The sequence below is a fragment of the Pseudochaenichthys georgianus genome, chromosome 24 (genome assembly GCF_902827115.2).
Source record: "Pseudochaenichthys georgianus chromosome 24, fPseGeo1.2, whole genome shotgun sequence".
Taxonomy (NCBI): Eukaryota; Metazoa; Chordata; class Actinopteri; order Perciformes; family Channichthyidae; genus Pseudochaenichthys; species Pseudochaenichthys georgianus.
In genome coordinates, this window is record NC_047526.1 from 17,056,821 (window position 1) to 17,080,284 (window position 23,464).

Here is a 23,464-nt window from a genome sequence, read left to right on the forward strand (position 1 = left end):
TGCTTCTCAGATGTCATCTGCTGTTGGCAGAGTTTGTAGGCCTCTGCACCGGCAACAGCAAAGATCAGTTTCATGTTTTCTGGTCTGTAACTTTTACATGAATGCGATATCTCAGGATTGCCTTGACGGAATTTCTTCAAATTTAGCACAAACCTTGACTCAAGGATGGACATATCTAAAATTGCTGGTCAAAGGTCAAGATTACTGTGCGCTCACAAAACCTGTTTTAGGCCATAACTTGATAATTCATTTACTTGTAGTACAATTTCATACGTCTAATATGAGAAGATTATAACGTGGTTACAGTTTGGATTTAAACTGCAACTTGACGGTTCACAGAGACATGAAAGAGTGAGGTGATAATGCTTGTCTCACAGCAGGTATACAGTGTGTCATGTGCTTTTGAAAATGGATGGAGAGGCAAATCAAAGAAGCTTTCTCTAGTTGGCAGGAAGTGGAAAGAGGCACACCTCTGTTGCTTACTGTACACATGTGAAGGCTGGAGCTGATGAAAGGACACAGCAGAGGTTCATTTTTTGTTTTGTTCCTCCACCTCCTACAGTATATGGAAGGACTTTATCTATATGGCTTCTCGGCCTCTGAAAGCAAAATTCTCTTGGCTTTAATCTTCTACGGGTAAAGTGCACAACTGCAGCTGTGAGCCATCCAGCACCTTGCTTGGAGGCACTTCGGCAGGAATAGTGCTCTCTGTACCCTCACGTATATTATAAACTATGCTTACACACTGCACTGATTATTTTCTAATAACCACTAGGGAATAATAAGTGCAAGTTAATGAAACAGGAGGGTAAAAAGTGTTGTTGCTTAAGGGTATATAAACAGATAAGTCTCTTGTTATTTCAAGGTAATAAATTGTTATGTGGAGCTTTACTGCAAGGCACGAAAATGTTTTTGACAGTGAGAATACATTTTGTTCAAACCTTTGCAGGAAATGTATATGAAAAAAATGATAATAAAAGGCTGGAATGAAAGGTTTGCCCTCTGCAGCTGTTATTGACCTGTAAAGTGAAGTTCGTGCTGCATTTAATGAATCCGTTTAGAAAATAAAGTGTTATATTCCACTGCAATATTTTCTCTTTCTGTTCCATTTTTCATGTCGGGTTCTGAAAAGGGCAGGCTTTTAATGTCTGCAATTTAAAGTGAAAGAATCACAAGCACATCTTGTTCCACCTCCAGTAAAGGACCTTTTATGAATTGGTGAGGATTTAAAGCTCATTATTTCACACAGTTTCCCGTATTGTGTGTAACACCTGGCGAGTCTCGGCATGTTTCCATTACAGACTGTACCTCTTAAACCCTTCTGTCACTTCCTCAAGCTAAGTCCTCCTCCAAGTATTAGTAAAGTAAGTACACATAAAATACTTCTGCTCCGTGTAATTCTTCTTTATACAGCATGTTACATATTGAACCGTATTAACATGAGTGTTTTGGTTTGAAGAAAAGCCTGCTAATCTCCAAGTAAGCTATAGGTAAATCAGCCTTCTGGCATTGTCACTGTTTTTGTCTCAGCTATAGTTAAAAAATGCTGATTTTCAGAAAACATGTGCAATATTCATTTTTGAATGCCTGTATTGCACCACATCACCGGATTAAGATGATTATGGATTAGACATCGTACAAGAAGCAGATTCAGTCAAGCAACATGATTTGTGGAAAACGTAATTTTTAGGGATTGAGACTTTTCGTGCTTTGAGCTGAATCAGGTAAAAAACACTTCATCTTACTGAATATGTTCTCAAACCAATATGAATCACTAAGGCGGAGCTGCATACAGGGAGGGATTTAAAAACTCTGAAGACACAGTTGAAATGACTTTAGGCCTTGTCACACAACAAATCAGTCACCCCAACTCAAAGTAACTCATCCCAGTTCTTGAAAAGGTGCTATATATTTGTAACATTTAAATCATATATCATAACTGTTAAATGTCAAGTTTGTGTGACAATTTAAACTTCAGCTAGGGAGAAACCCTGCTAATGAGCAGTGCACGTGCAAATGTTTGACACTGTCACCTCACTAACCCCTTGATTTCTTCATCATAACTCAATAAAGCCTGTTTTGACAATTTCACACAAATGTCTGAAAAGATAATGTAAGGGAAACTTCTGCAGCAATGGAGAGTCAGGACTCAGAGAGACACGAGGAGAGTTGGAGCTTTGATGTCAATCACTGATATTTATTACAAGTATACGGCCGGAGAAATTCACATCACAAGTCAAAGAGCAGCCAGAGGTTCTGACTGCCCGGGTGGGTTGCCACATCAATTCTGACCAGCCTATCTCTCGATAGACCATTTAACTAGTTTACAGAGAGTTAATCCACATATTGGGGGATGGCTCGTAAACACTGAGAACACGGGAGATATCCCCGATATCTGGAAATACTCAATCACCTGTCTGTGGGGCTTAGAAAGCCAGCGTTCTCACAGTCATAAAACCCTCTATGACCGATAGTAAAACTGAGAATAACATCACAAGACTGCATTATCACATTCCTTACGGGAGATAACAAACTACTTAGGGTTGGTCGTAAACGTCCCCACACAGAAAGGTTAAATATCTCAGGAGTAAGACAGAATTATTCTCTCACAGATAAAACCATGAAGCACTGACATTTTGAACACTAATGTCAGTCATGATGAACACCTTTGAAGATGTTCTTTAACTGTCATACTGATTGTAGCATAAGCTGCACGATCATGTATTCTTGCATCAAGCCGCCTTACTGTCATACTGTACCCATTAAAAAATAGTGAGAAATCATGCTGTGCAACAACTATATTTTTCTCAAAGAGAGAGCTTCCTAAAAGTCTCCCACAAAGCTGCTGTGCGACAGAAGAACTGAACAGTTTAGTTTGACCAGAAATTGGACATCATGTTCCATCCCTGTCAATCTCAAAAGCCTTCCCTCCGTAGAGGAAGCCTCCCTACCTAAACCTTTCTTCTTTAGTACCGCCTTCACAAAGAGAATTGGAGATATATTTCAGTTCAGCTGTGCTTCATTTCAAGTGAAGGTTCAGTCGGTAAATGTAGTGGATTTAAGCACTGCACACTGACTGATATGATGATTGTGCTGTTTGTATGCTCACACATTACGCCCCTGATTTACTTGAACCAACAGGTATTCAATTTAATCCAATTTAAGCATCAGTTAAACCTCATAAAAATAATCAATTCATTCAATAGCCAAGAGATTTGGGAGATTTTGGGAGATCTCCCTGGGTTTGTAATCCCGTTGCAGTGTTTTATTTAAATAATGATGTCAATTGACCCATAAAAACAGGACTCCATATGTTTCCTGCTGAAATGTACCCTTAGAAGTTATTACCTATTAGTAGTATGAGCAAAGAAAAGTGCCCGGTTTCAAAACAGCTTCAAAAATATGAACTTCACCTGAAGTCTTTATATCAAAGCTCAGAGAATAAAATACAAAAAGGCAAATTTGCTGCTGTTGTAACATTTAAATGGGCATTTTTAATCAGCCCTTTCAGTTTCTGACCTCTATTAGCGCTTTGTAACAATGATGTGTCCTTTGAATCCTATTGTTGTCGGTGTTGTGAGCAACATAATGCTTTGAGTTACACGCTGTTCATCAGATTAACAGTCTGTAGAAATGTTAAGAGCACAGAGAGCGACGAGCAACACCGCATGTAGCAAACATGTGTGTGTATAGCACATGTTTAAATATTCATAAAATCAGCTTTCTTAATGTTTTATGAGAAAGGAAACCCTTCTAACACACCAGCTATAGTTCGAGAATACACACAGCATTTGCTTGTTTAAAAGAAAACTCAAAACGGTACCTTTTTAGTATAATTAATATCATTTTCAAACAAGCCCACAAAACCATGTTTTGCCCTCAAAGCATTTGGTAAAACCCCTTAGGAGAAAGGAGGCAATAAATAACGAAAGATACAAAAGGTTGGGAGATTAATTGTTCTGTGTTTGCTTCAAATTCAGATTCAGGTTTTAATAAACGGACCTTGTTTAGTGCTGAAACGCCTGCTAGTATCAGCAGGGGAGTTTTCTAGTCTAAGTTGCGTTGTGTCAGACTGTGAGCAGGCTGTGGAAACACCTCGCTCTTTGTGGTGTCAACAATCTGCTGCTGGGAGGATACATAATAAGTCCCTCTGTGCATCTCCGCACTGATAATGCTGTTTTTTTATGTGCCTGTTCATTTGTGAAGAGGAAGTGTGAATATATGAACAATATGGTAATGGGTTCACTTAACCTTTGAAGAGCTTCGAGTTGGTGCAATAACATTGTGTCTAACTCATCTCTACTCTTCTCTGTGCATCCACATACATTTACCAGTGAAATGGTACAGTGAAAACACATTCATCCATGTTTTTATTTATTTGCTCTTATGCATCTGTACATCTATGTTTTTATTTTCTCTTTCTCTGAGTGAAGTGAGAGAGAAAACATGTTTTTGTTTTCTTTCTTCATGATGTGAAATGCATTGTCCCCAGACTATATGTACCAGTGTCACGTTGAATTTCAGCAGCTACAATTTCATTTTCATCACAGTATTCATTCTAGCAGCCTCCCTCAGTGTGTGGCAGTCAGTCTATTGGTCTTACAGGACATTGGTCAAACTTCACAACCTATCTCGCATGTCCAATCCCCTAAATCCTTTAGAGAGCTCTGTGCTATTGGCCGCGCCAGTTGAGAGTGTAATACTGTAGCATCTAATATCCCTTGGTGAGCCAGGCATGGGTGATTTATTATCATCTGACGGTGAATTTGACCAGTGTTGGGAATTAAGGCCAAGGTCAGTGGATCAAATGGGATTTGTGGTTAGTAAAATGTCAGTCCGATCCAGGCGTGGAGCCCAATCATGTAATGATACAAGCGTACAAATACCACAGGGATACAATCATGCTCACTCTTTGTCACATTGAGAACAAACACAACACATGTGTCTAAGCCTCAGTTAGATTGATATATCAGCATGTTCTGGGCCTTTAATTGAAAACACTTGGATCACAGTTTCTCCTTGACCTCCAAAGTAATGCACTTCGCCTGCCATAGAATCTCTAACTTAACTAAAACACATTCATCTGTATAGAAATGTGCGGATTATTTGAGAGTCCTTGATGGTCTACACCAGGGCTATTCAATTGGCGGCCCGCGGGCCAAATCCGGCCCCGGGGTGATATTTACTGGCCCTTTGATTATAATGTTAAAAAGTAAAAGCAATCTACTTTAAAAAAAAAAAGTGCCTGAGTGCCTTTATTCCAGAGAGGGTGTTACATTGAGAGATAGAGGGGAAGACAATGCCTGAAAACTTCTGCGGGCTCGGGTTTCGAACCCACCTACAAGCTACTGTAGTGACAACTCCTGTCATTTATTGCATCTCTGCGTGAATGATTAGATCATTTCACCTAAATTAAATATAATGAAATGATGTTGATGGTTAAATTAGCTTCACATGTAGGCCTAATGAGTTCTGAACTTGCCAGTTAGATCTATAAAGGCCTTGGGGCTATGTTATTTGATTTAATTAAACACAATATATGCACTCCACTATGCTGTTGTAGTATTTACTGTATCCAAAGCTCTTAATATGATTGCTCATATTTCAAGCCATCTTTTTCCCGGCCCCTTGCTTTGGATCATTTTCATCAACCGGCCCCCATTCCAAACTAATTGAATAGCCCTGGTCTACACTGTTATAAAGCATAATACTGCCGTTTAAGTTAAAAATATGTTGTTTTTCTGCGTGCCGAGTTGTGAACTTACATTATCCCTACTGTTACCAACCACTTTTAAACCAGAAAAAGACACAAATACACAACATTATTCAAGGTAACATCCTGTTTAATTTGATTCGCTGTGATGGTGCTGTACCTCCTTTGTCCATGTGTTGTGGTTGTCAGTTTATCCAGTTTTAAGTCACATTTTTACAATAAATGTTATTGATCTTGGTAATATATTTGTTCACCAGATGAAAGATTGTACTCATTGAATGTCTGAATCTTAAACTGGATGCACAAACTTTTGCAGAATCTTCCCCCCAGACCTTTTGTACACACACATTTTAAACAGCTTTATTTTGAATTTTAATCAACTGGTCAGTTCGTTTTAGAGCGGGGGAGATTGCTCTCTTGAATCTTAATTTATTGAAATAAGAATTTAATAAATAAGAATTTAACAAACTAAAGCATTTAGATTACAGCCTCGCCCTTTTGTATGCCAAACTGCTTTTGAGAGACACTGATTCTTAGCATAAAACGACTTTATTCAGTGTTTCTACTGTTTTAATCGACTCCTCCGATAATTAGGCTGCAGGATAAGATAAACAAAAAATAAATCCTTAATTGGAGAAAGAGAAAATCCCTTGATCCCACACTACTTTACAACACTACAGAAACCTGACGCCTAGTGGCAGAAATCTACATAATATGAATTAAAGTGCTACCCACAATACAAGGTTTTTGTTTTAACTAAATCAAATTATACCATAACAGCTGAATATCAATAGCCGCCAAATTCTGTTCAAACGCAAGCTTTCTTGTTTTCCTTATATATTCCACCCATGCATTTTCTCTCTTACCTCGTACTCCACGTACTCCTCCTCCTCCACCTCATAGGAGACCGTTTGGATCTTGATGTTTTCCCCGTCTTCCAGCAGCTTGGCCTGAGGGTCTTCTGTGGCAGGCGTGTCCACCCCCGTTGTGTTGGACGCCTCCTTGGCTTTCTTCTCTGTGAACGTGGTCTCACAGCACTCGCTTTTGTATTCCTTAGCCTTGATGCTGCCACTGTCCTCCTTGTACAGGATGAAGTTGGGCCGGTAGAACGCCTCGACCGCCAGATGCAACGAGGTGGCGTCTAAAAGCTGCTGAGATTTAATCTTCCCGTTGGTGTTGTAACTACCTCCGCTCACTACGTTGCCGTTATTTACATTTCCTACTCCCCCTCCCTCCCCTCCACCTCCAGCATAGTAGTTAATAATGTTCTCCTGGTACTGGTTATTGGGGAAGTCGCCCCCGTAACCGTTGACCAGGTGCTTACTGTTTTTGTCCAACAACGGGTTCTGAAGCTCACTGAGATTCTCCATAGCAACGGGGGTCAAAAGGTGACCGGGAGAAGCTTTTTTTTAGTGACGTTAGCTCTTGTAGAAGAGGGGAAAGTGACAGGTGAACTGAGACGGGATGTGGTGCTCACTGGCCTGCGTTGATGTCAGTCAAGGTTTCAATGGCATTCAGCACTGAGATCTGAAGAGGAAACAAACGGAGACAGGCAGAGCTTTTAGATCCAATGTAAAAACTGGAAGGAGGATTTCATTTGACATCTACCAGCAGGTAACAGTTACCCAAACACATGCTCGCATCTGATCAAAGTTTGGCCGTCATTCCCTCAGCAGCAACAACTTTTACAGCATCCCGCCTGCCGAAAGCTGCAGATGATTCAATTAAGTTTAATTTGCCTCCTGACTCTAGACACATTAAGTAACTGACACACACACGCACACGCACGCACACACACACGCACGCACACACACACCAGAGCAGTAGTAGCAGCAATACATCAAAGCGTTGCCATCTACTTTAAAATAATTTGATGTGATTGCTCCATTGTTTGGGTTTTCTTAGGTGTCATCAACATGTCATTAGCTTGACTTTCTGATAAGGATCAGTTACTGTAATGCCTCCTACACCTTAATTGGTTTTGCAGTGTTTACACTTGTTCATAACTATGTGAATCTATAAGTATTGAAGATGAGCATAAAACACTTAAAACACATTTTAAATATGCAAAAAATGACAAAATATGAATGGCTGCCAACTCCTTTTTTGATAATGAGTTACTGAAGATAGCTCAGTGTATACTTCATTTGTATCACCAATGGACATAAACATAGTAATCTTATAAGCAACTGAACTTGATACAATTCTTGTGTCTGACCTCAAATTGAGTTACCTGATGTTTTGTGTTGAAACAGATTTAAAGAAACCTTAAAGTGTTTGATTTAAGAATGGAGTTTGGTGTGGTGGTGGTAGGGGGCAGATTGAGTATGTAATTGGGTCAGAGTCCTTCACGCTTGGCAAGCTTTATGTGAGGAAGCCCCAGTATTCAGAGGTTAAGATAAGATGAAGACCTTGATGATGTTCCCATTTCCTGTGATAAAAGGTCTGCACTGAGGGTTACACAATGTTGCTTTGCTTCCTCCCTGGTGCCGTGATTATAGGTGATTATGTGTAAAGTGGATACAGTGCATGAATCTAAACAAAGGTTATGTTTCTTTCCTTTTTATGGTCCATCTTAACTATTGCATACATGCTGTACCAAGGTCTGATAACAGATTTGTGCTGCAATGAATTTATATATATATCAAGTTTGCTCTATTAATCATTGCAAGGTGGAGATTGGCCAGAATTCCAATTTCTCCACAACAATAGTGAATCATATTGCGTTATGATGGTACATCAACACCTGCATAACTATCACAAGAATCAAAACCAAATTATAACCCTCTCCCAACAACAAATGCTTAAATAGAGGGATTTTACAGTTGCAGAAAATAGGATTAAACATACTGCCAAAAACATTGTGGTGCACGGGTTCATTATCTTGTAGAGGATTCCTTTATATTTGAAATAAACAACATCTTTGATTCATCTAAACAATGTTCTTAACCTTTACATTACATTATACATTATTGTAAAAGGAGAGAAATCCACTATGTTTTCCGAGAGAGGTTCAAGACGACTAATGAAAAGTCGGGATTTTTCTATCTTATTTCTTGTAAAGAAAACTGTCTAAATGTAATTTTGCCTTCCACCTCTTTCTTTATTCACTGTTAAATATCATGTAATGGTTCAACTGGTTTTATTTACAGTATACTGTAGTCATTACTTGCATCCTAGATTACCTTATGTTGCATTTTCTTTTTTTTTCTTTAAGTGTCTTTCTCTTCCTCATTTCCCCCGTTGTAGCGTGTTTCTGTTTGCTTTACTTTTCATGTTTTCTGCCCCATGAATAAAACACAAGCCCCACACTCCCAGGGCTTCCTTTAGCTCAGTAAGCACCGGACAGCCGACAAAGTTTTCACGTTTGCTCCCTGTTGGACCTCCTGCGTCTGAATGTGCTGACATTGTTGTTCCACACCAGTGCTCACTTTAGTCCACGTTTAGCTCAAGGGATCGCACACTTCTGCAGTTCCTGAGTTCATTGAGGTAAAGTGTGAGTACTTTAGGTTTATGAACAAATTCTCATGAAAAACTAAAGATGAGCAAGGGGCTTGCATCAGCTCAGGATGCTATTGTTGCATCCACTGCTGCTTTTCTGGGGCAGGATGGTCTCAAAACAAGTTCAAGTCCAAAGAGTTCTTAAAAGTTTCTCTGCTGGCTGTGACCTTAGATAGGGTTGACGCATAATAAAAACTGAATTTGAGGACATGAAGTACATTTTTTAATCTGTACTACTTTCTATTCCTTGGTTCCAACTGGGTGTCAAAGGCAACTTTTAAATAACGCACCCTCGTAAGTTTTTTTGAATATCAGAAAGCATATTTTTCAAATCAGAGGATAGCCACTTAAGTTGAAAGGGCTACAAATAGCATTTTAACATCAATAAATCACCACCGCATTAATACTGGAGCTCGGCTTTGATGAACCATAATCCAATGAGACAGCCTGCAAGAGAACATGCTTCCACTGGCTTGGCCTCTACGCCACTCTTTAGATTTGATGGTGGGATTTTCCAGCTCAAACGGATACTGCCTCACAACACATGACAGTCTGTTGCCCTTTTAAAAAGAGCCTATGATTCAGAGTTTGGTGGTGGAGCCTCGGATCAAAATGACTACTTTGTTATCGCTTAAGTAAGCAAAGGGCATAAGGTATTGCAAACAGATATTATCACAAAGGCTTATAGCGCAGTATACTGAACATAACTATCAAACACGACATGCAATAGAAGGAAGGTTCGTATTACCCAAATCTAAATCAAATATGGGACAGAAAACAGTCATGTACAGAGCCATGGTCCGTTGGAACTCTTTACCCGTCCATATCATTCAGGAACATTCTCAAGTACATTTGAAAAGGTTGCTAACTAATTATTTAAGTATTATAAAGTACATTTGAACTGTGCCTGTGGCTATGTATGCATATATTATTATGTATACTTATTTGTATTTACTTTTGTTTGGCCTTAGGATGGTGATAATTGGATGACTATTTTAGTTCTCAATTCATACAGCACTGTAAATTGCATGAAATGATGAGCTGTTTTGTATTCATTTTGTTGCATGTATGTTTATGTATGTTTTGTGTGTGTGAGGACCCCAGGAAGAATAGCCAATGCTCATGCTAGTGCTAATGAGGATCCTAATAAAGACATAAAGATCAATTGTAATTAACTCACTCCCTCTTAGTCTAAAGAGGTCCAATGGCCGTCATATACACTGGCAGATTATGAGACACAATGCCCCACCACAAACATAGTTGCCCACACACAGGCTTTATAAATGTGTATCTACTCTTTCATGTGTCTCCATTGTTGTCTCTTTTAGGTCATTTTGTACTAATTGTTTCAGTGTCTTTTGAGTTTCTTTTATCTGTGTGTTTTCGCCCATTTTGTGTCTCTTTGTAGTTGTTTTGATTTATCTATGTAGTCATTTTGTGCTTCATTGTAGTAATGTCTCTTTGTTGTTGTTTTTCTCTTTGTGGGCATTTTAAGTCTCGTTGCAGTTGTTTTGTGTCTCTTTGTAGTAACTTTGTGTCCAATTGCAGCCATTTTGCATCTCTTAGTGGTTGTTTTGCCCCTTTTAAATGTCATTGTGAGTCTCTTTGTGGTCTTGTTGTGTCTCTCTCCAGCAGTCATTCATTTAATTCTAGTCATTTTGGTGTGTTTGTAGTCGTTTAATGTGTCTTTGTGGTATATTGAGTCCCTTCCGTTAAGTAAGACTAACATTTTGTTGGTTGAGGTCATGGTGGCTCGTTAAATTTGGCCCCTGGTCCTGTGCCAGCATTCACTAATCCATCCATGGTAATGCATTAGTGTTGCACGGTGTACCGATACTTGAAAGGTACCGCGATACCCTGCCGTTAAAAACATTCAGATTCCTCCGTTTCATTAGTATCGGTACTTTAAGAATGACGGGGGAAAGTACTCCGGTGAGAAAGCGCCGTGTTAATAAGAGCTGTGTGTTCAGCGCTCTGCTTCCACTCCCTACACTGCAGCCGTGCCTGCAGTCCCTCCCCTCTCAAGCACGCTCTAAGTGCCTCCCCTCTCTCATGCACGCGCTAGCTGCCAGAGCATGTGAGAAAACGAGAAGCATGGCTGCAAGTGGGAGTGCAACTGCCGCTGCGCCTCGGCTTGTTGACAAAAAAGACGCCAGAAGCGAAATGCGGAAGTATTTGAGCTATATCTCTGACAGTGAGGGCAAGCCTACGGACACCACGAGGCCTGTCTGTGAGAAATGTTTTAGATCCCTGCAAACCAAGGGAGCCAACACATCAAACTTGGCTAAGCACCTCGCCAACTGGCATCCAGAGCTGTTTACAGAATTTAAAGACAGACAGGTTAGCGAATGTGATAGATAACATAATTACATCATGTTCAAGACCATGCCCTCAAATCTAAGTCAAACCAGTGTAATTTATTTTGTGACAAATTAACATTTTTCGTAGTTTGCCGAGGCAATTAATGGCAATGATAACTGTCTAATATGGCTATATTTTTCGCTAACTTACCAATGTGGTTATGGTTTGAAATATAAAGCACAATAATTACATTTAAGACTGTTTCCCTTTTTTTAAGAAAAGTATCGAAAAATAATCGGAATCGCAATTCTTGACTTGGTATCGGTATCGAAACCAAAATGTTGGTATCGTGACAACACAATAATGCATATAGCCATAATACTTTAAGGATTCTTCTAAGTACATCCCTGTTTCTGCCACTGTTGCACTTCTGCTCTGCACAAAATCCACAAGCTGACAGTGGATTACTTTTCATGTCATTACTTAGGGATGCTCTAAGAAATCTTTTTGGTTCGTCATGCTTCCAAAAACGTTGCTGAAAAGAGTGCAAAGAGGGGCTATTTTTTTTATTTTGCCAAATGGGAATACAAGTGTGAATAAGCTGTTTCCGTGAGAGCTGAGCAATGTAGGACACCTCCGAAATCAGTGGAGAGTCATAGAAATAATACACGTGTTTATGTGTGTGCACATTTGTATGTGGGCGTTTGTGTTTTGTGCATGGACGGCTGTGAGTAAATATACATGTGCACCAGTGGGTGGAGGTGTGAGAGAAAGAGAGTGATAAAAGACAGAGTAAGAGAGGAGGGAGAACGGCAGAGAGAGATAATCCTTATGCGATTCTCTAGTTGAGTGCCTTTGGGCATGTAGACAGAAGAGGCTGGGAGGCAGGGTTCGAGTTATGTGGGAGCCAATGGGAGCTGAGCTCCCATAAGGAGGGCTCCCACGGATGCAGTGAAATCATATATCTGTGGGGGTCGCTAATACATTACCAACAACCATTATTTTAATCACAAATAATGCATGTGTCAATGTAATGAGTATTATTTACGTTAAAGAGGTAAATAGGCTAAAAGAAAAGGCCAAGAACGACAAGCCCCCCTCCTTTCTTGTAATGGGCCAACCTATTAAGGTGTATTCCCGTAATGAGACCTACCCATACCTTGGCCACAGGTTTAACATTGCTGGCGAGTGGGGGGAGCAGGTCGAGGAGCTCACTACAGAGTTTCTCCATCGTCTCCACCTGATTGACTTTTCCCCCCTCCCCGTCCTCATGAAGTTCCAGGCTGTGAGAGAGGTGGCTTTGGCTAAAATTCAACATCTCTTTGCCAATGTACACATCCCTCTCAAGGCACTGAGAGAAATGACAAACAAAACTGTCCAGCTGGTCAGAAAGTGGGTGGGCCTCAACACACACTCCACACGGGGCATCATCTTTCTCCCATGTGGAGAGGGGGGGCTGGGAGTCCCCAATGTCGAGTGGACCTACATAGCCACCAGGCTAGCCCACCTGATCCACATCTCAAACCACATGCTTAACAATGATGATGTCACCGTAAGAGAAATGGCCAGGGCCTCTCTCCTGCTGGATCTACAAAGAAGGAAGATCCCCCTGACCAGCGCAGACCAGAACAACTTCCTCGGCTTCAGGAGGAAAGACTCTGGGAAACTGGACTCTCAGGCCAGGGGCTTCGGGGTCTGGTCTGACTGGCCAGATCTCAATGACCTCTGCAATCGGACTGGAGTCCAGCTGAAATGGACAAGACTCAACAACACACAGACTGAAGTCCCCGTCTCTGATGAACTGATCACTGACCCCAGTGTGGTTGTGAAGGCCGACATCACAAGACCTCAGGAAGAGACTGTGGATCTGCACAGAGACTCTGCAAGGAGGGTTCTGATCAGCACGAAGCAGTCTGAGATCAGGCAGCACTGGTGTGGACTCAGATTACAGGGAAAGCTAGCCTGTTTGGGGTTTGCTGACCATTCAGTCTCACACTCAGTGTTTAAGAACGCCGCTGTTGGTGAGGATGTTCTGACATTTACCATCAAAGCAAGACTGCAGGTATTACCCACCAGAGATGGGGACTCGAGTCTGCGACTCGGACTCGAGTCGCACTTAAGTCGCGCACACAGAGACTTAAGACTTGACTTGGACTCGTGACCAAAAGACTTCAGACTCGACTTGGACTCGTGTGTTGGGACTCGTGAACAATCATAGTGTTTTCTATTTTTGGCGTATTAAAGGTGGGGTAGGTACATTTGAGAGAAACCGGCTCGAGATCGCTGGAATTTGAAAATACACAACCGGAGATAATCTGCTAGAGGCTGCTACTTCCTTATAGAGCCCGCCTCCTCCAACACACACGAACGCGCACATGACCAATGAGGGCACGAGATAAGTTTGTGCCCAGATGGAAGGCTGACAGGCAGGTAGGCCATCCAGTTACTTTAGCCGGGCTCATTACACGCAGACGTGCGCGCCTCTGTTACTACCTCGTAGTAACACAATAGCGACCGGCGGCACACCTGCGGCTGTACCGCTTGTAATTAGGTTCAACTACAAACACTTCGAACAAAACGCCGGCGGCACCAACAAAAGCAGCGCACACTGCAAAGTCTGCAAAATCAAGGATGATGGCGCAACAACGTCGGATTTCATCAGGCACTTGAAAAGTCACCCGGAGAGGTCAGTCACATTAACGCATGGACGGTTAGCAAACATGTTTAGCTCAGCATCAGCTATGTAATGTTAACTTAGCTTGCTACTAGCTTTGTAACTGACTATTTGAAAAGATTAGTGAATTGCTTGTCACACTTGTTTGAGTTGAGTGGCGTCGACATCCAACTCTTGACATGACATAAAAAAGGTCGGTAACGTTAATCATTACGTTCCGCTGCCACCATCTACTGGCTAACGTTAAACGTAGAAACATACATAGTTACATACATAAATACATCTGTGGATTTATAGGCAGGTTACAGGTTTATTGTTGACCACGTAACGTTAATGTTACAGGTTTATCAGGTTACCATGACACTGGCTTTGAGTGAGAGGATAGAGGAATATGTTTATTAATAGTAGACTTAAAAGATGTCATTAGAGACCCAGTGTATAATAACACAGTAAATGCTTTGAATTGCTTAGATATAGCTGTGCAGTATTCTTAACAGACGGATAGCAGCAGACAATAGAAGGCTTATTACAACCAGAAGAGACATGAGACTTTTATTTTTTTAGAGACTTGAGACTTGACTTGGACTCGTGACCAAAGACTTGAGACTTGATCAAGTCTCACCCCACAAAGACTTGAGACTTGACTTGGACTCGTGACCAAAGACTTGAGACTTGACTTGGACTTGCAAAAAAAGACTTGTGAACATCTCTGTTACCCACTAAGTACAATCTGTCCACCTGGTACCCTCATATTCACACTCCATTCTGTTTAAACCATCAGGATTCACAACAACACCTAGAATCCATTGCACACATAACAAATGGATGTAATGCATACAAATGCCTGTACATAGCCCGTCATGACCGCATTGTGGACATTGTGTCTGATGCGGTACGAAACATCTTACCATCTAGCGCAGCAATGTCCAAGCACGCTAGAGTGCTACCAGAATGGTTTGGTTTTACAAATGATGTCTTTGCTAACATCCCAAATACACCTGATGTTGTTTTTGTTGACACCAACCACAGGGAGGTGCTAATATTAGAAGTAGGCTGTGCCTTTGACCTGTACATGGACCAGGCTTTCCAGGACAAGTATATCAAATACCAACCAATGCTCGATGTGATAACCAGCTTTGGGTACAAGTGTAGTTATAGCATACTTATATTCAGAAGTCATGGCCATGTATATAAATGCACCATGATTGGTCCGAGAATTGCTGGAATGTCAAAGAGAAAAGCCAAACAAATTGCCAAATATTGCTCTGTTTCAGCTATTATTGGCAGCTTAGCTGTGTTGAGAAGGAGATGCTATGTGTTCCCCTAAGTGTTCTGTGCTGCTTAGCCCCGATATATATGATTCCCTGTCTTATGTAATATAATTTGTGGAACCAAATAAAGTATTCAAGTGTGTGTGGTGTGTGTGTGTGTGTGTGTGTGTGTGTGTGTGTGTGTGTGTGTGTGTGTGTGTGTGTGTGTGTGTGCGTTAGTTTTAAAGACCCCCTTAGAGCTCAGTTTATAACTCGAACCCTGCTGGGAGGTATAAAGAGCTTGGAGGAACAGCTGAAAGCGAATGAGGCAGAGCACTTCTCTGTGTGCAAGGAAAACAATCCAGCAATACAGATAGCAGGCAAGCAGGGGCCTGTGTGCTGCAGTGTTGCCGTGTGATCGAGCCCAGAGGTGTTTGACAAAGGGGCTAAAAGATTTGTGAACAACCTGTAAGCGCAGGGGCGCGAGGCTAAGAGTGAGACCGTGGCATCGCTAACATGCCAGCCAAGCTGATACGTCTGTGAGCTTCAACCCCATTACACCCCAGTCAGCACAGTCTATTTCCCTGTGTCAGCCCGTTGCCAATCAACCTCAGACCTCTGACCCTGCAGCCGAGAGAGGGTATTATCAGTCAGTGTGGCTGGATGCAGCTGAATACCAATGCGTCTTATCTGTCGGCCATGTTTACCTACCCACTTCATCCGGCCTGTGTCTCCCACAGATATTTTCCTGGAGTTCTGCTCACTCTGCACTCGACAACAACAACTTCATCTTTCTGTAATTTCATTTCGGAAACGGTGGGTGGCGTATAATGTGCATAATAAGGTAACGCCAGGTAGTTATTGATGATCACAGGTCAGGGGGAAATGCATGAGAGCTCCTTGCGGAAAATGCAAATGCATCCCAAAGCACATTCGTCAGTGAACCTTACCCCCTGGCCCCCAGCACATGAAAGTCCACCGACAGATTAAGCGACACAAGAGGATGAAGTGAGTAATGGGTTTATAACCGCGTTGACTGATCCCTTTATGAACTATTATCATCAAAGAAGACTGTGTTAAATGTCATAATCCACTTGAAATTAATCTGAATCCTATTCCTGTGTGAGCAGCCACTGCTGATATTCTGTCCCCTCTGTCTGCACGTCTATCTGCGGACCTGATAAAACATTAAAGCCACAGCAGAGGAGCCTTCACCAGAGGAGTCAGGACTCTTGTCTAGTGTACAGCTGCACTCTTATCACTCGGCTTAGTGTTTTCCACACCTCCGTCAGATGATTTAAAGTGTTGCTTGATGTGTAAATCCTCCACTGAAAATCTCCTCCACATGTGTTTGAATAATTCAATTGGATGCTGTTGTCAATAGCAGCCATGTACAGAGTGGCTTGTTTATAGTGGGAGGAAGGCTCTGGGTAAGTTGCCTTCATTGCCTATTGATCATGGAAGTCAGGAGGTGATGGCAAGGCAAGAGAATGTAGATTGTGTTTTTCCTCCTTGGCATTTGTGAAAGTGCATGTCATGTTGTTTGTAGATAAACGGATAGATGGATGGTGAAATAACGATACATTGATATAGATCATTATAGATTGATGTATCAACTCGACAATACAATATCATCGATGCAAAATCAAAACATATAATCATACTTAAAATAGTTGCTTCCAAAAATCTGATGGTTGTGCCACCATTTATGTCCAATTGCACCTCCTTTCTAAACATCCAAACCATGCTTAAACGGGGGAAATGTGGCAGGTCTATGAAATGAATTCATTTATACAGAGCAAATTATATTTAAGTTCCTTTTTTGTGAGTTGAATCAAATTGTATTGAAGCAGACCAAATATCATATCGTTTTTTTCAAAGATAAAATAGATAGATAGATAGATAGATAGATAGATAGATAGATAGATGGCAACTCATTTCAGTACAGCAGTAAACAAAACACTCAAAATCCAACACAGTGGAATGAATCTGTAGTGGATTGAATGAGAAATTGATTTTAGAAAACGTTTTTATCTTCCACGAATTGAAAACCAACTACTTTCCGGGGAAGGTTTTTTAGGACTGCAGTTCAAGCAGCGATCAGACTGACATCACTTATGCCTTCCCAATTGTTGCAGGCACCAGGGGTGGAGGGAACGGTTGGCAGAGATAGCTTTGTTTTTCTCTCTCTCTCTCTCTCTGTGTGTGTGTGTTGTGTGTGTGTGTGTGTGTGTGTGTGTGTGTGTGTGTGTGTGTGTGTGTGTGTGTGTGTGTGTGTGTGTGTGTGTGTGTGTGTGTGTGTGTGTGTGTGTGTGTGTGTGTGTGTGGTGTGTGGTGTGTGTGTGTGGTGTGTGTGTGGTGGTGTGTGTGTGTGTCATAGAGAAACATGGCATACGCTCCTTGCTGCATGCTCTCTTTATTTCCCCCACGCTGCTAAATCTTGGTTGCAACTCATACAGCAGTTTATGAAAATCACGAGAATAACATAAACATATATTGTATCTTTTTTTTTTCTTAGCTCCCTTTCCCTTTTTAGTGAAAAATGTTCTTGGAATGCACTCCCTGATATTGAAAGTGTTAAAATATTACAGTACAAAGCCCAGAGATGAGCATTTCTCAGGTCACAACACAGACAAAGACAATGAGATGAGATTTATGCTCCAGCAGACGCAGGTTGGAACTGTGTGCAGAGTTCTTAATCAACAATATCCTCCATCACAACACACACACACTGCGATGCTCTCTATTAAACAATGACACAAAACACCTTTTGCACATTTAACACAATGTACTGCCCATTATGAGACACACTGATTGCACTGTTGCAGTTTTACATTTTGCGCGCTATTAAAAGTCTGGGCAGTTTTAAGCTTTTTATTTATAATTGAATGCCTTACCTTTGAGTTCTTGACAATCCAAATATTGTTTTGAGGATGCAAACACTCGCTGGTTTCCGCCTGTACATTATGGCTGGGATTCTGACGGTGTCGCCCAGAGAAAAATATATTTCTGAGACTTTCTCATTTCAAGAAATAGCCAATCATTTCGGAACTGAGCAGGTCTCCGCTCGGCAAAAAACGCCGCCGACACAGACGGCTCGTTATCTCTCTCCTCCTATAAATATGAAGGTCTCCCTCGCCGATAGAGCGTTTACCTTGAGAGTCGACTGAAATGTTGTCGCCTTCTGAAAGTTGAAACACCCTCTGTGAGACAGGGGGGGGGGGGGGGGGGGGGGTTCAGATATAGGTTCAGAGAGGCAGGCGCGGTTGGAGAGGAGGAGAGTCCGATGCACGCAAAACAGAAACAGCGTTCACCCTCCCTGCATGCATGCGCTCACTTTCACGGAATATTTCCACTGTGTGTAGTGGGTAGTTCACTAACAGAGTATGTATTTCCTGCAAATCATCACCAGACAGCAGTATCACAGCCCCATCTTGGACAACACAGTAGAAATAATTTCAGGCAACCAGGAGCTACAGTTTGGAGGCAGATGGCGAGCCTACACTGAAATAAATGCTTACAAGTGGTACTTGAGTTTACCATAATAGTCGATGGAGGAATTAAAGACAAATTGTAATGGAATGATTTTAATGGAGACTTATTTGGACTTATTATCAGCAACGAGCTACACAATCACGACCAATCATCTTTTAGACATTTAGAACAGTTGTATTATTCATATTATTCACATGACAGTTGAGTTTTTGTCTTGGCTGTTCTCACTGGCTCATAGTGGACGTGGCCCAATTGGATAACGGTGATGTCACCTGCTTTCACGCACCAATCAGGTTTATAGCAACATCTTAAACAGTATAGGGGCTGTTTGCTTATCTTTCCATCCATCTGTCACAACAACAATTGTGATGCTGCAGAAAAGTTGACTTTTGAGTATTTAAGTTTTTTTAAACATGAACTCTTAATCAATATTTTCTTAGATATCTTAGACATAACTTTGATTGCTGCTTATTGAGTCGTAAGTATTGTATGTTATCAAGGCAAACTGAAGGCACAATATGTTTGGTTTAAAACATGTTTAACTGAACTTAATCAACACTTTCAACCCACTAGAAATGTGTGGTGGTGTCTCTTAAAGGCCGTGTGACAGTGACAGGGCCTTAAGCCCCTGTCACACTGTCCCGAAATTGACACCCGATGGACACACGATAAAGGAAATGTTCAAATTCGGCTGTGATCGTAGCAACATCGGGCCATTCGTGAGGGCATCTAAGCCATCGTATGACCGCCGGTGGAGTTTCTCAGGCTCCGGCAGCAACTTCGTGAGCGGCAACTTCGTAAGGCACTCGTGAGGGCATCTTGTCAAATCGTGTCATCTTCGTGTTATCATCGGTGCATTCACCCTCACTCTGATCGGGCCGAATGCCCGATGGCACCAATGATAACAAGATGCCCTCACGATGGCCTTACGAAGGGCAAAATGGACACACGAATTCAACACGAAAATGAATCTTCGCAAGGTCCTTCTGCAATTTTTTGGCATGCCAAAGATTTGCCACCGCTCACAAAGTTGCTGCCGGAGCCTGAGAAACTCCACCAGCGGTCATACGATGGCTTAAGATGCCCTCACGAATGGCCCGATGTTGCTACGATCAGAGCCGAATTTGAACATTTCCTTTATCGTGTGTCGGGTTGTTTTATTGCACAACAAAATCATGTAAACATATTATGTAAATAACCCAAATTGTGTTCTGTGAAATTAAAAAGGATATAATATATTATTTTGAAGGCGAGTTGACAGGAAGTTGTTGTTGCTATGGAAACAACATGACGGAGAAAACTTAATATCTTCTACATATAAAGACGGATAAAGTAAAGAACAAAGTCGGAAATATCAGTACTGTATCATAGTATTTAACATAATTGTTTGTGTTACTTTCGTTGCAGTTGTATGTCTTAAATGTAATGTAAATGTTGCCTTCGTGTGTGGTTCGGGGCCAAAGCCCCTGTCACACTGTCCCAAAATGTACACCCGATGGACACACCAATATTGAATTGGCCCCGATCAGAGTGAGGGTGAATGCACTGATGATAACACGAAGATGACATGATTTGACAAGATGCCCTCACGAGTGCCTTACGAAGTTGCCACTCACGAAGTTGCTGCCGGAGTCTGAGAAACTCCACCGGCGGTCATACGATGGCTTAGATGCCCTCACGAATGGCCCGATGTTGCTACGATCACAGCCGAATTTGAACATTTCCTTTATCGTGTGTCCATCGGGTGTCAATTTCGGGACAGTGTGACAGGGGCTTTAGAGATACGGCAGCCTTCTGCCTCGATTTTATTATTTTTTCAAGACATTTCTGGGCATTAAGCACTTTAAAAAAGTAGCAACCAGGTGCTAAATCATAAGAACATATCAAAGAGGAAGCTATACAAATGGTTGTTCCAAAAACCTATTCCCTTTCTTTGATCCAATTATTACACTAAATGCAGATATGAAAATCCATCAAAACTATCCTCTCTTATGGAACCACCCCTCTGAACCCTCTTATAGAGACACCCCAGGGCCTGCTAAGAAAAGTGACACCAACCAAGAACTTGACAATTATGGAACTGTTTCCTTTTTTCCTTATTTTGTACACAAATTATGACCCTAATTGCTCAGAGTGGTCCATATAAGTTGCTGGCAATCTCAGCAAGTTTAAAACCTTCAATTATGCTAGTTACCTAATTTGACCCTCATAAACTATAGCAAAGAAATCATAATACTTAAAGTAATTGGAAAGATAGAAAAAGACTGCCACATGAGACATCTCTATTGTTCTCTATCAGCTATCTGGAGAATTGGTTTTCATGTATTACATATTTCTAGCTCCCTGTAGGTGGAGCTGATGCCTGATCATTTACTCTACACCTCCCTACCAGACATTAGTGAGACAATTATTCTTATCTCTACCATTCATGCTATAGAATATATTAAAGCACACATGCACTCGCACATCATTATGTTTTATATATGGCTAGCTGTCTTCTTGTTTTAAATGTGTTTTTGTTGTTGTTGGTCTACAAATACCACACATCATTAGACGTTTTTTTGATCCGACTGATCCAAATTCTGTCAGACTTCATTTTCTGTGTGCACGTTAAAAAAAAAAAATGAGCACATGAGATGCTTTAATCCATGTTTTGGAGTTCAAAGAAGGTCGGACATAATTTGAAGAATAGTGCGATTGAAAAAAGGAAAAAATCAACAAAATCTCTAAAAGTATTAAGAGTGACGGGGAGATATATTAAAGCTGTGGATATGAAAACTGAAAACTGAACTGTGCAGCAATTTGATGCTATTGAGTTGATGGACTCATTTTATCTCTAGCTTATATATTTATAAATGTGATATGATCACAAATTGCACTGCTGTGTTCTGATTCAATGTAGATACGACAATTATAATTTATATATGTATAAGGGTTTGACCTTAAAATACGTTGTCCCACTGTTAAATGAAGGTCATTATCCAGTTGTGACGCTCCTAGGCTCCTTCAGCTTCATAAAGGGACGCAAATAGCTTTCAACTGATTGCAATGTATTCCCATCTGCGGCGGGATTTGACGCTCATGGAAGCACGATATTCGTTTGTGTCGGCTGCCCTTAAAGGCAATGTGAGCGTCCATTCTCATTGGATAACGGAGAATCGTACACCCGGAAGTAAGTATTCCCCTTACTGTCGATTGATTTTACAGTGATATCTGCACTACTCATCGACTAAAAAACACCAGATTATCCTTGTTAATTACACAACATTGATTGGTTTAAATTGTGTGCAATGCTTTTGTATTTTTCCCCTTCGATTCGGAGAAACAAATATTTTTTCGGAGTAAAGGATGGCAGAAGACACTACACTACCCAGAATCTCCAGCTATCGTTTGGACTACACCATGTGCTCTGTTTGACAAACCCCGTTTTTTTTCACCATTCATTCCAATGGCTGGAGTCTATGTCACGTGATCTTCAAATTTCTCCCTGCAGAAAAAGAAAACATGGCCGAACTTCGTTTTATTCTCGGTGGAAAATGCCTATTTTAAAGTTAGTTTGGCCATTAAAATGCGTTTTGATGTCATTTTATGCGAGAAATATGAGTTGTTATTTCAGATTATGTGTGCAGTGGATGTACATGTACATGCTAGTTATTACGAAGATTACTTGCATTGAAATTGCATCCATAGAACGTTTTCATTGTTACCAAGTGATACGATGGGCTCGTAAGAACTCAGATGCTCGATTCTGTTGCTTGGTAATACTCTTTATTGGAAAGAAACCAAAGCTATCAAGGACTTCTAGGTTCTACTAGGACTCTGCATGGAATCACTAGGATCTACTAGGTACTGTAATATCGATCTTTGGTAAACAGGCATGGATCTAACGATAACACAAGACGAACCGACACCAGACAAAGGGAGAGAAGGACTAAATATACATATTAGGTAATGGGGCACAGGTGGACACAATCAGGGGCGGGAACAACAATCAGTCTAGCAGGTGCCACACGGACAGGAAGTGCCGACACCTGGAGAGAGAGAGAGAGAGAGAGTATAGTGATTATTATCAACAGACCGATAGACAAAACACTAAAACACAACAGCTAACAGCATTCTAGCACTAAACCCTGACAGTACCCCCCCTTTTACGGACGGCTCCAGACGTCCCTGAATAGTGAGACCGTAGTCTGTCAAAATCTGTGATAAGGGACTTGTCGACAATGAAGCTGCCCGGGATCCAGCATCTTTCCTCTATTCCATACCCTACCCAGTCGACCAGGAACTGTCTCCCTCTACCCCGCTTTCTTTCTGACAGAATCTTTTTTACTGTATAGACGATACCTCCGTCGATGACCTGGGGAGGTGGCGGTGGTGTGGAGGGGGGAACCAGTCTGCTCTCTAAAACTGGTTTCAGCTTGCTGACATGGAACGTGGGGTGGACCTTGAGGGACTTTGGGAGACATAGGCGAACAGCAACAGGATTAATCACTTTTGAAATGGGATATGGACCAACGAACCGAGGAGCCA

General features: G+C 41.3%; 1 protein-coding gene across 1 annotated transcript in view; it reads right to left on the reverse strand.

The window, feature by feature from the left end:
* The window catches only part of syndig1l (synapse differentiation inducing 1-like), a 60,512-nt gene extending 41,885 nt beyond the window's left edge, over positions 1–18,627 (reverse strand). Inside the window, exons 1-2 of the mRNA XM_034075412.2 lie at positions 18,337–18,627; positions 6,580–7,240 (exon numbers count right to left, since the gene is read on the reverse strand). Coding sequence (XP_033931303.1) covers positions 6,580–7,083 — 504 coding nt within the window. The 5' untranslated portion in view covers positions 7,084–7,240; positions 18,337–18,627. The remainder of the gene's footprint in view (positions 1–6,579; positions 7,241–18,336) is intronic.
* Between the last annotated feature and the right edge of the window lie 4,837 nt (positions 18,628–23,464).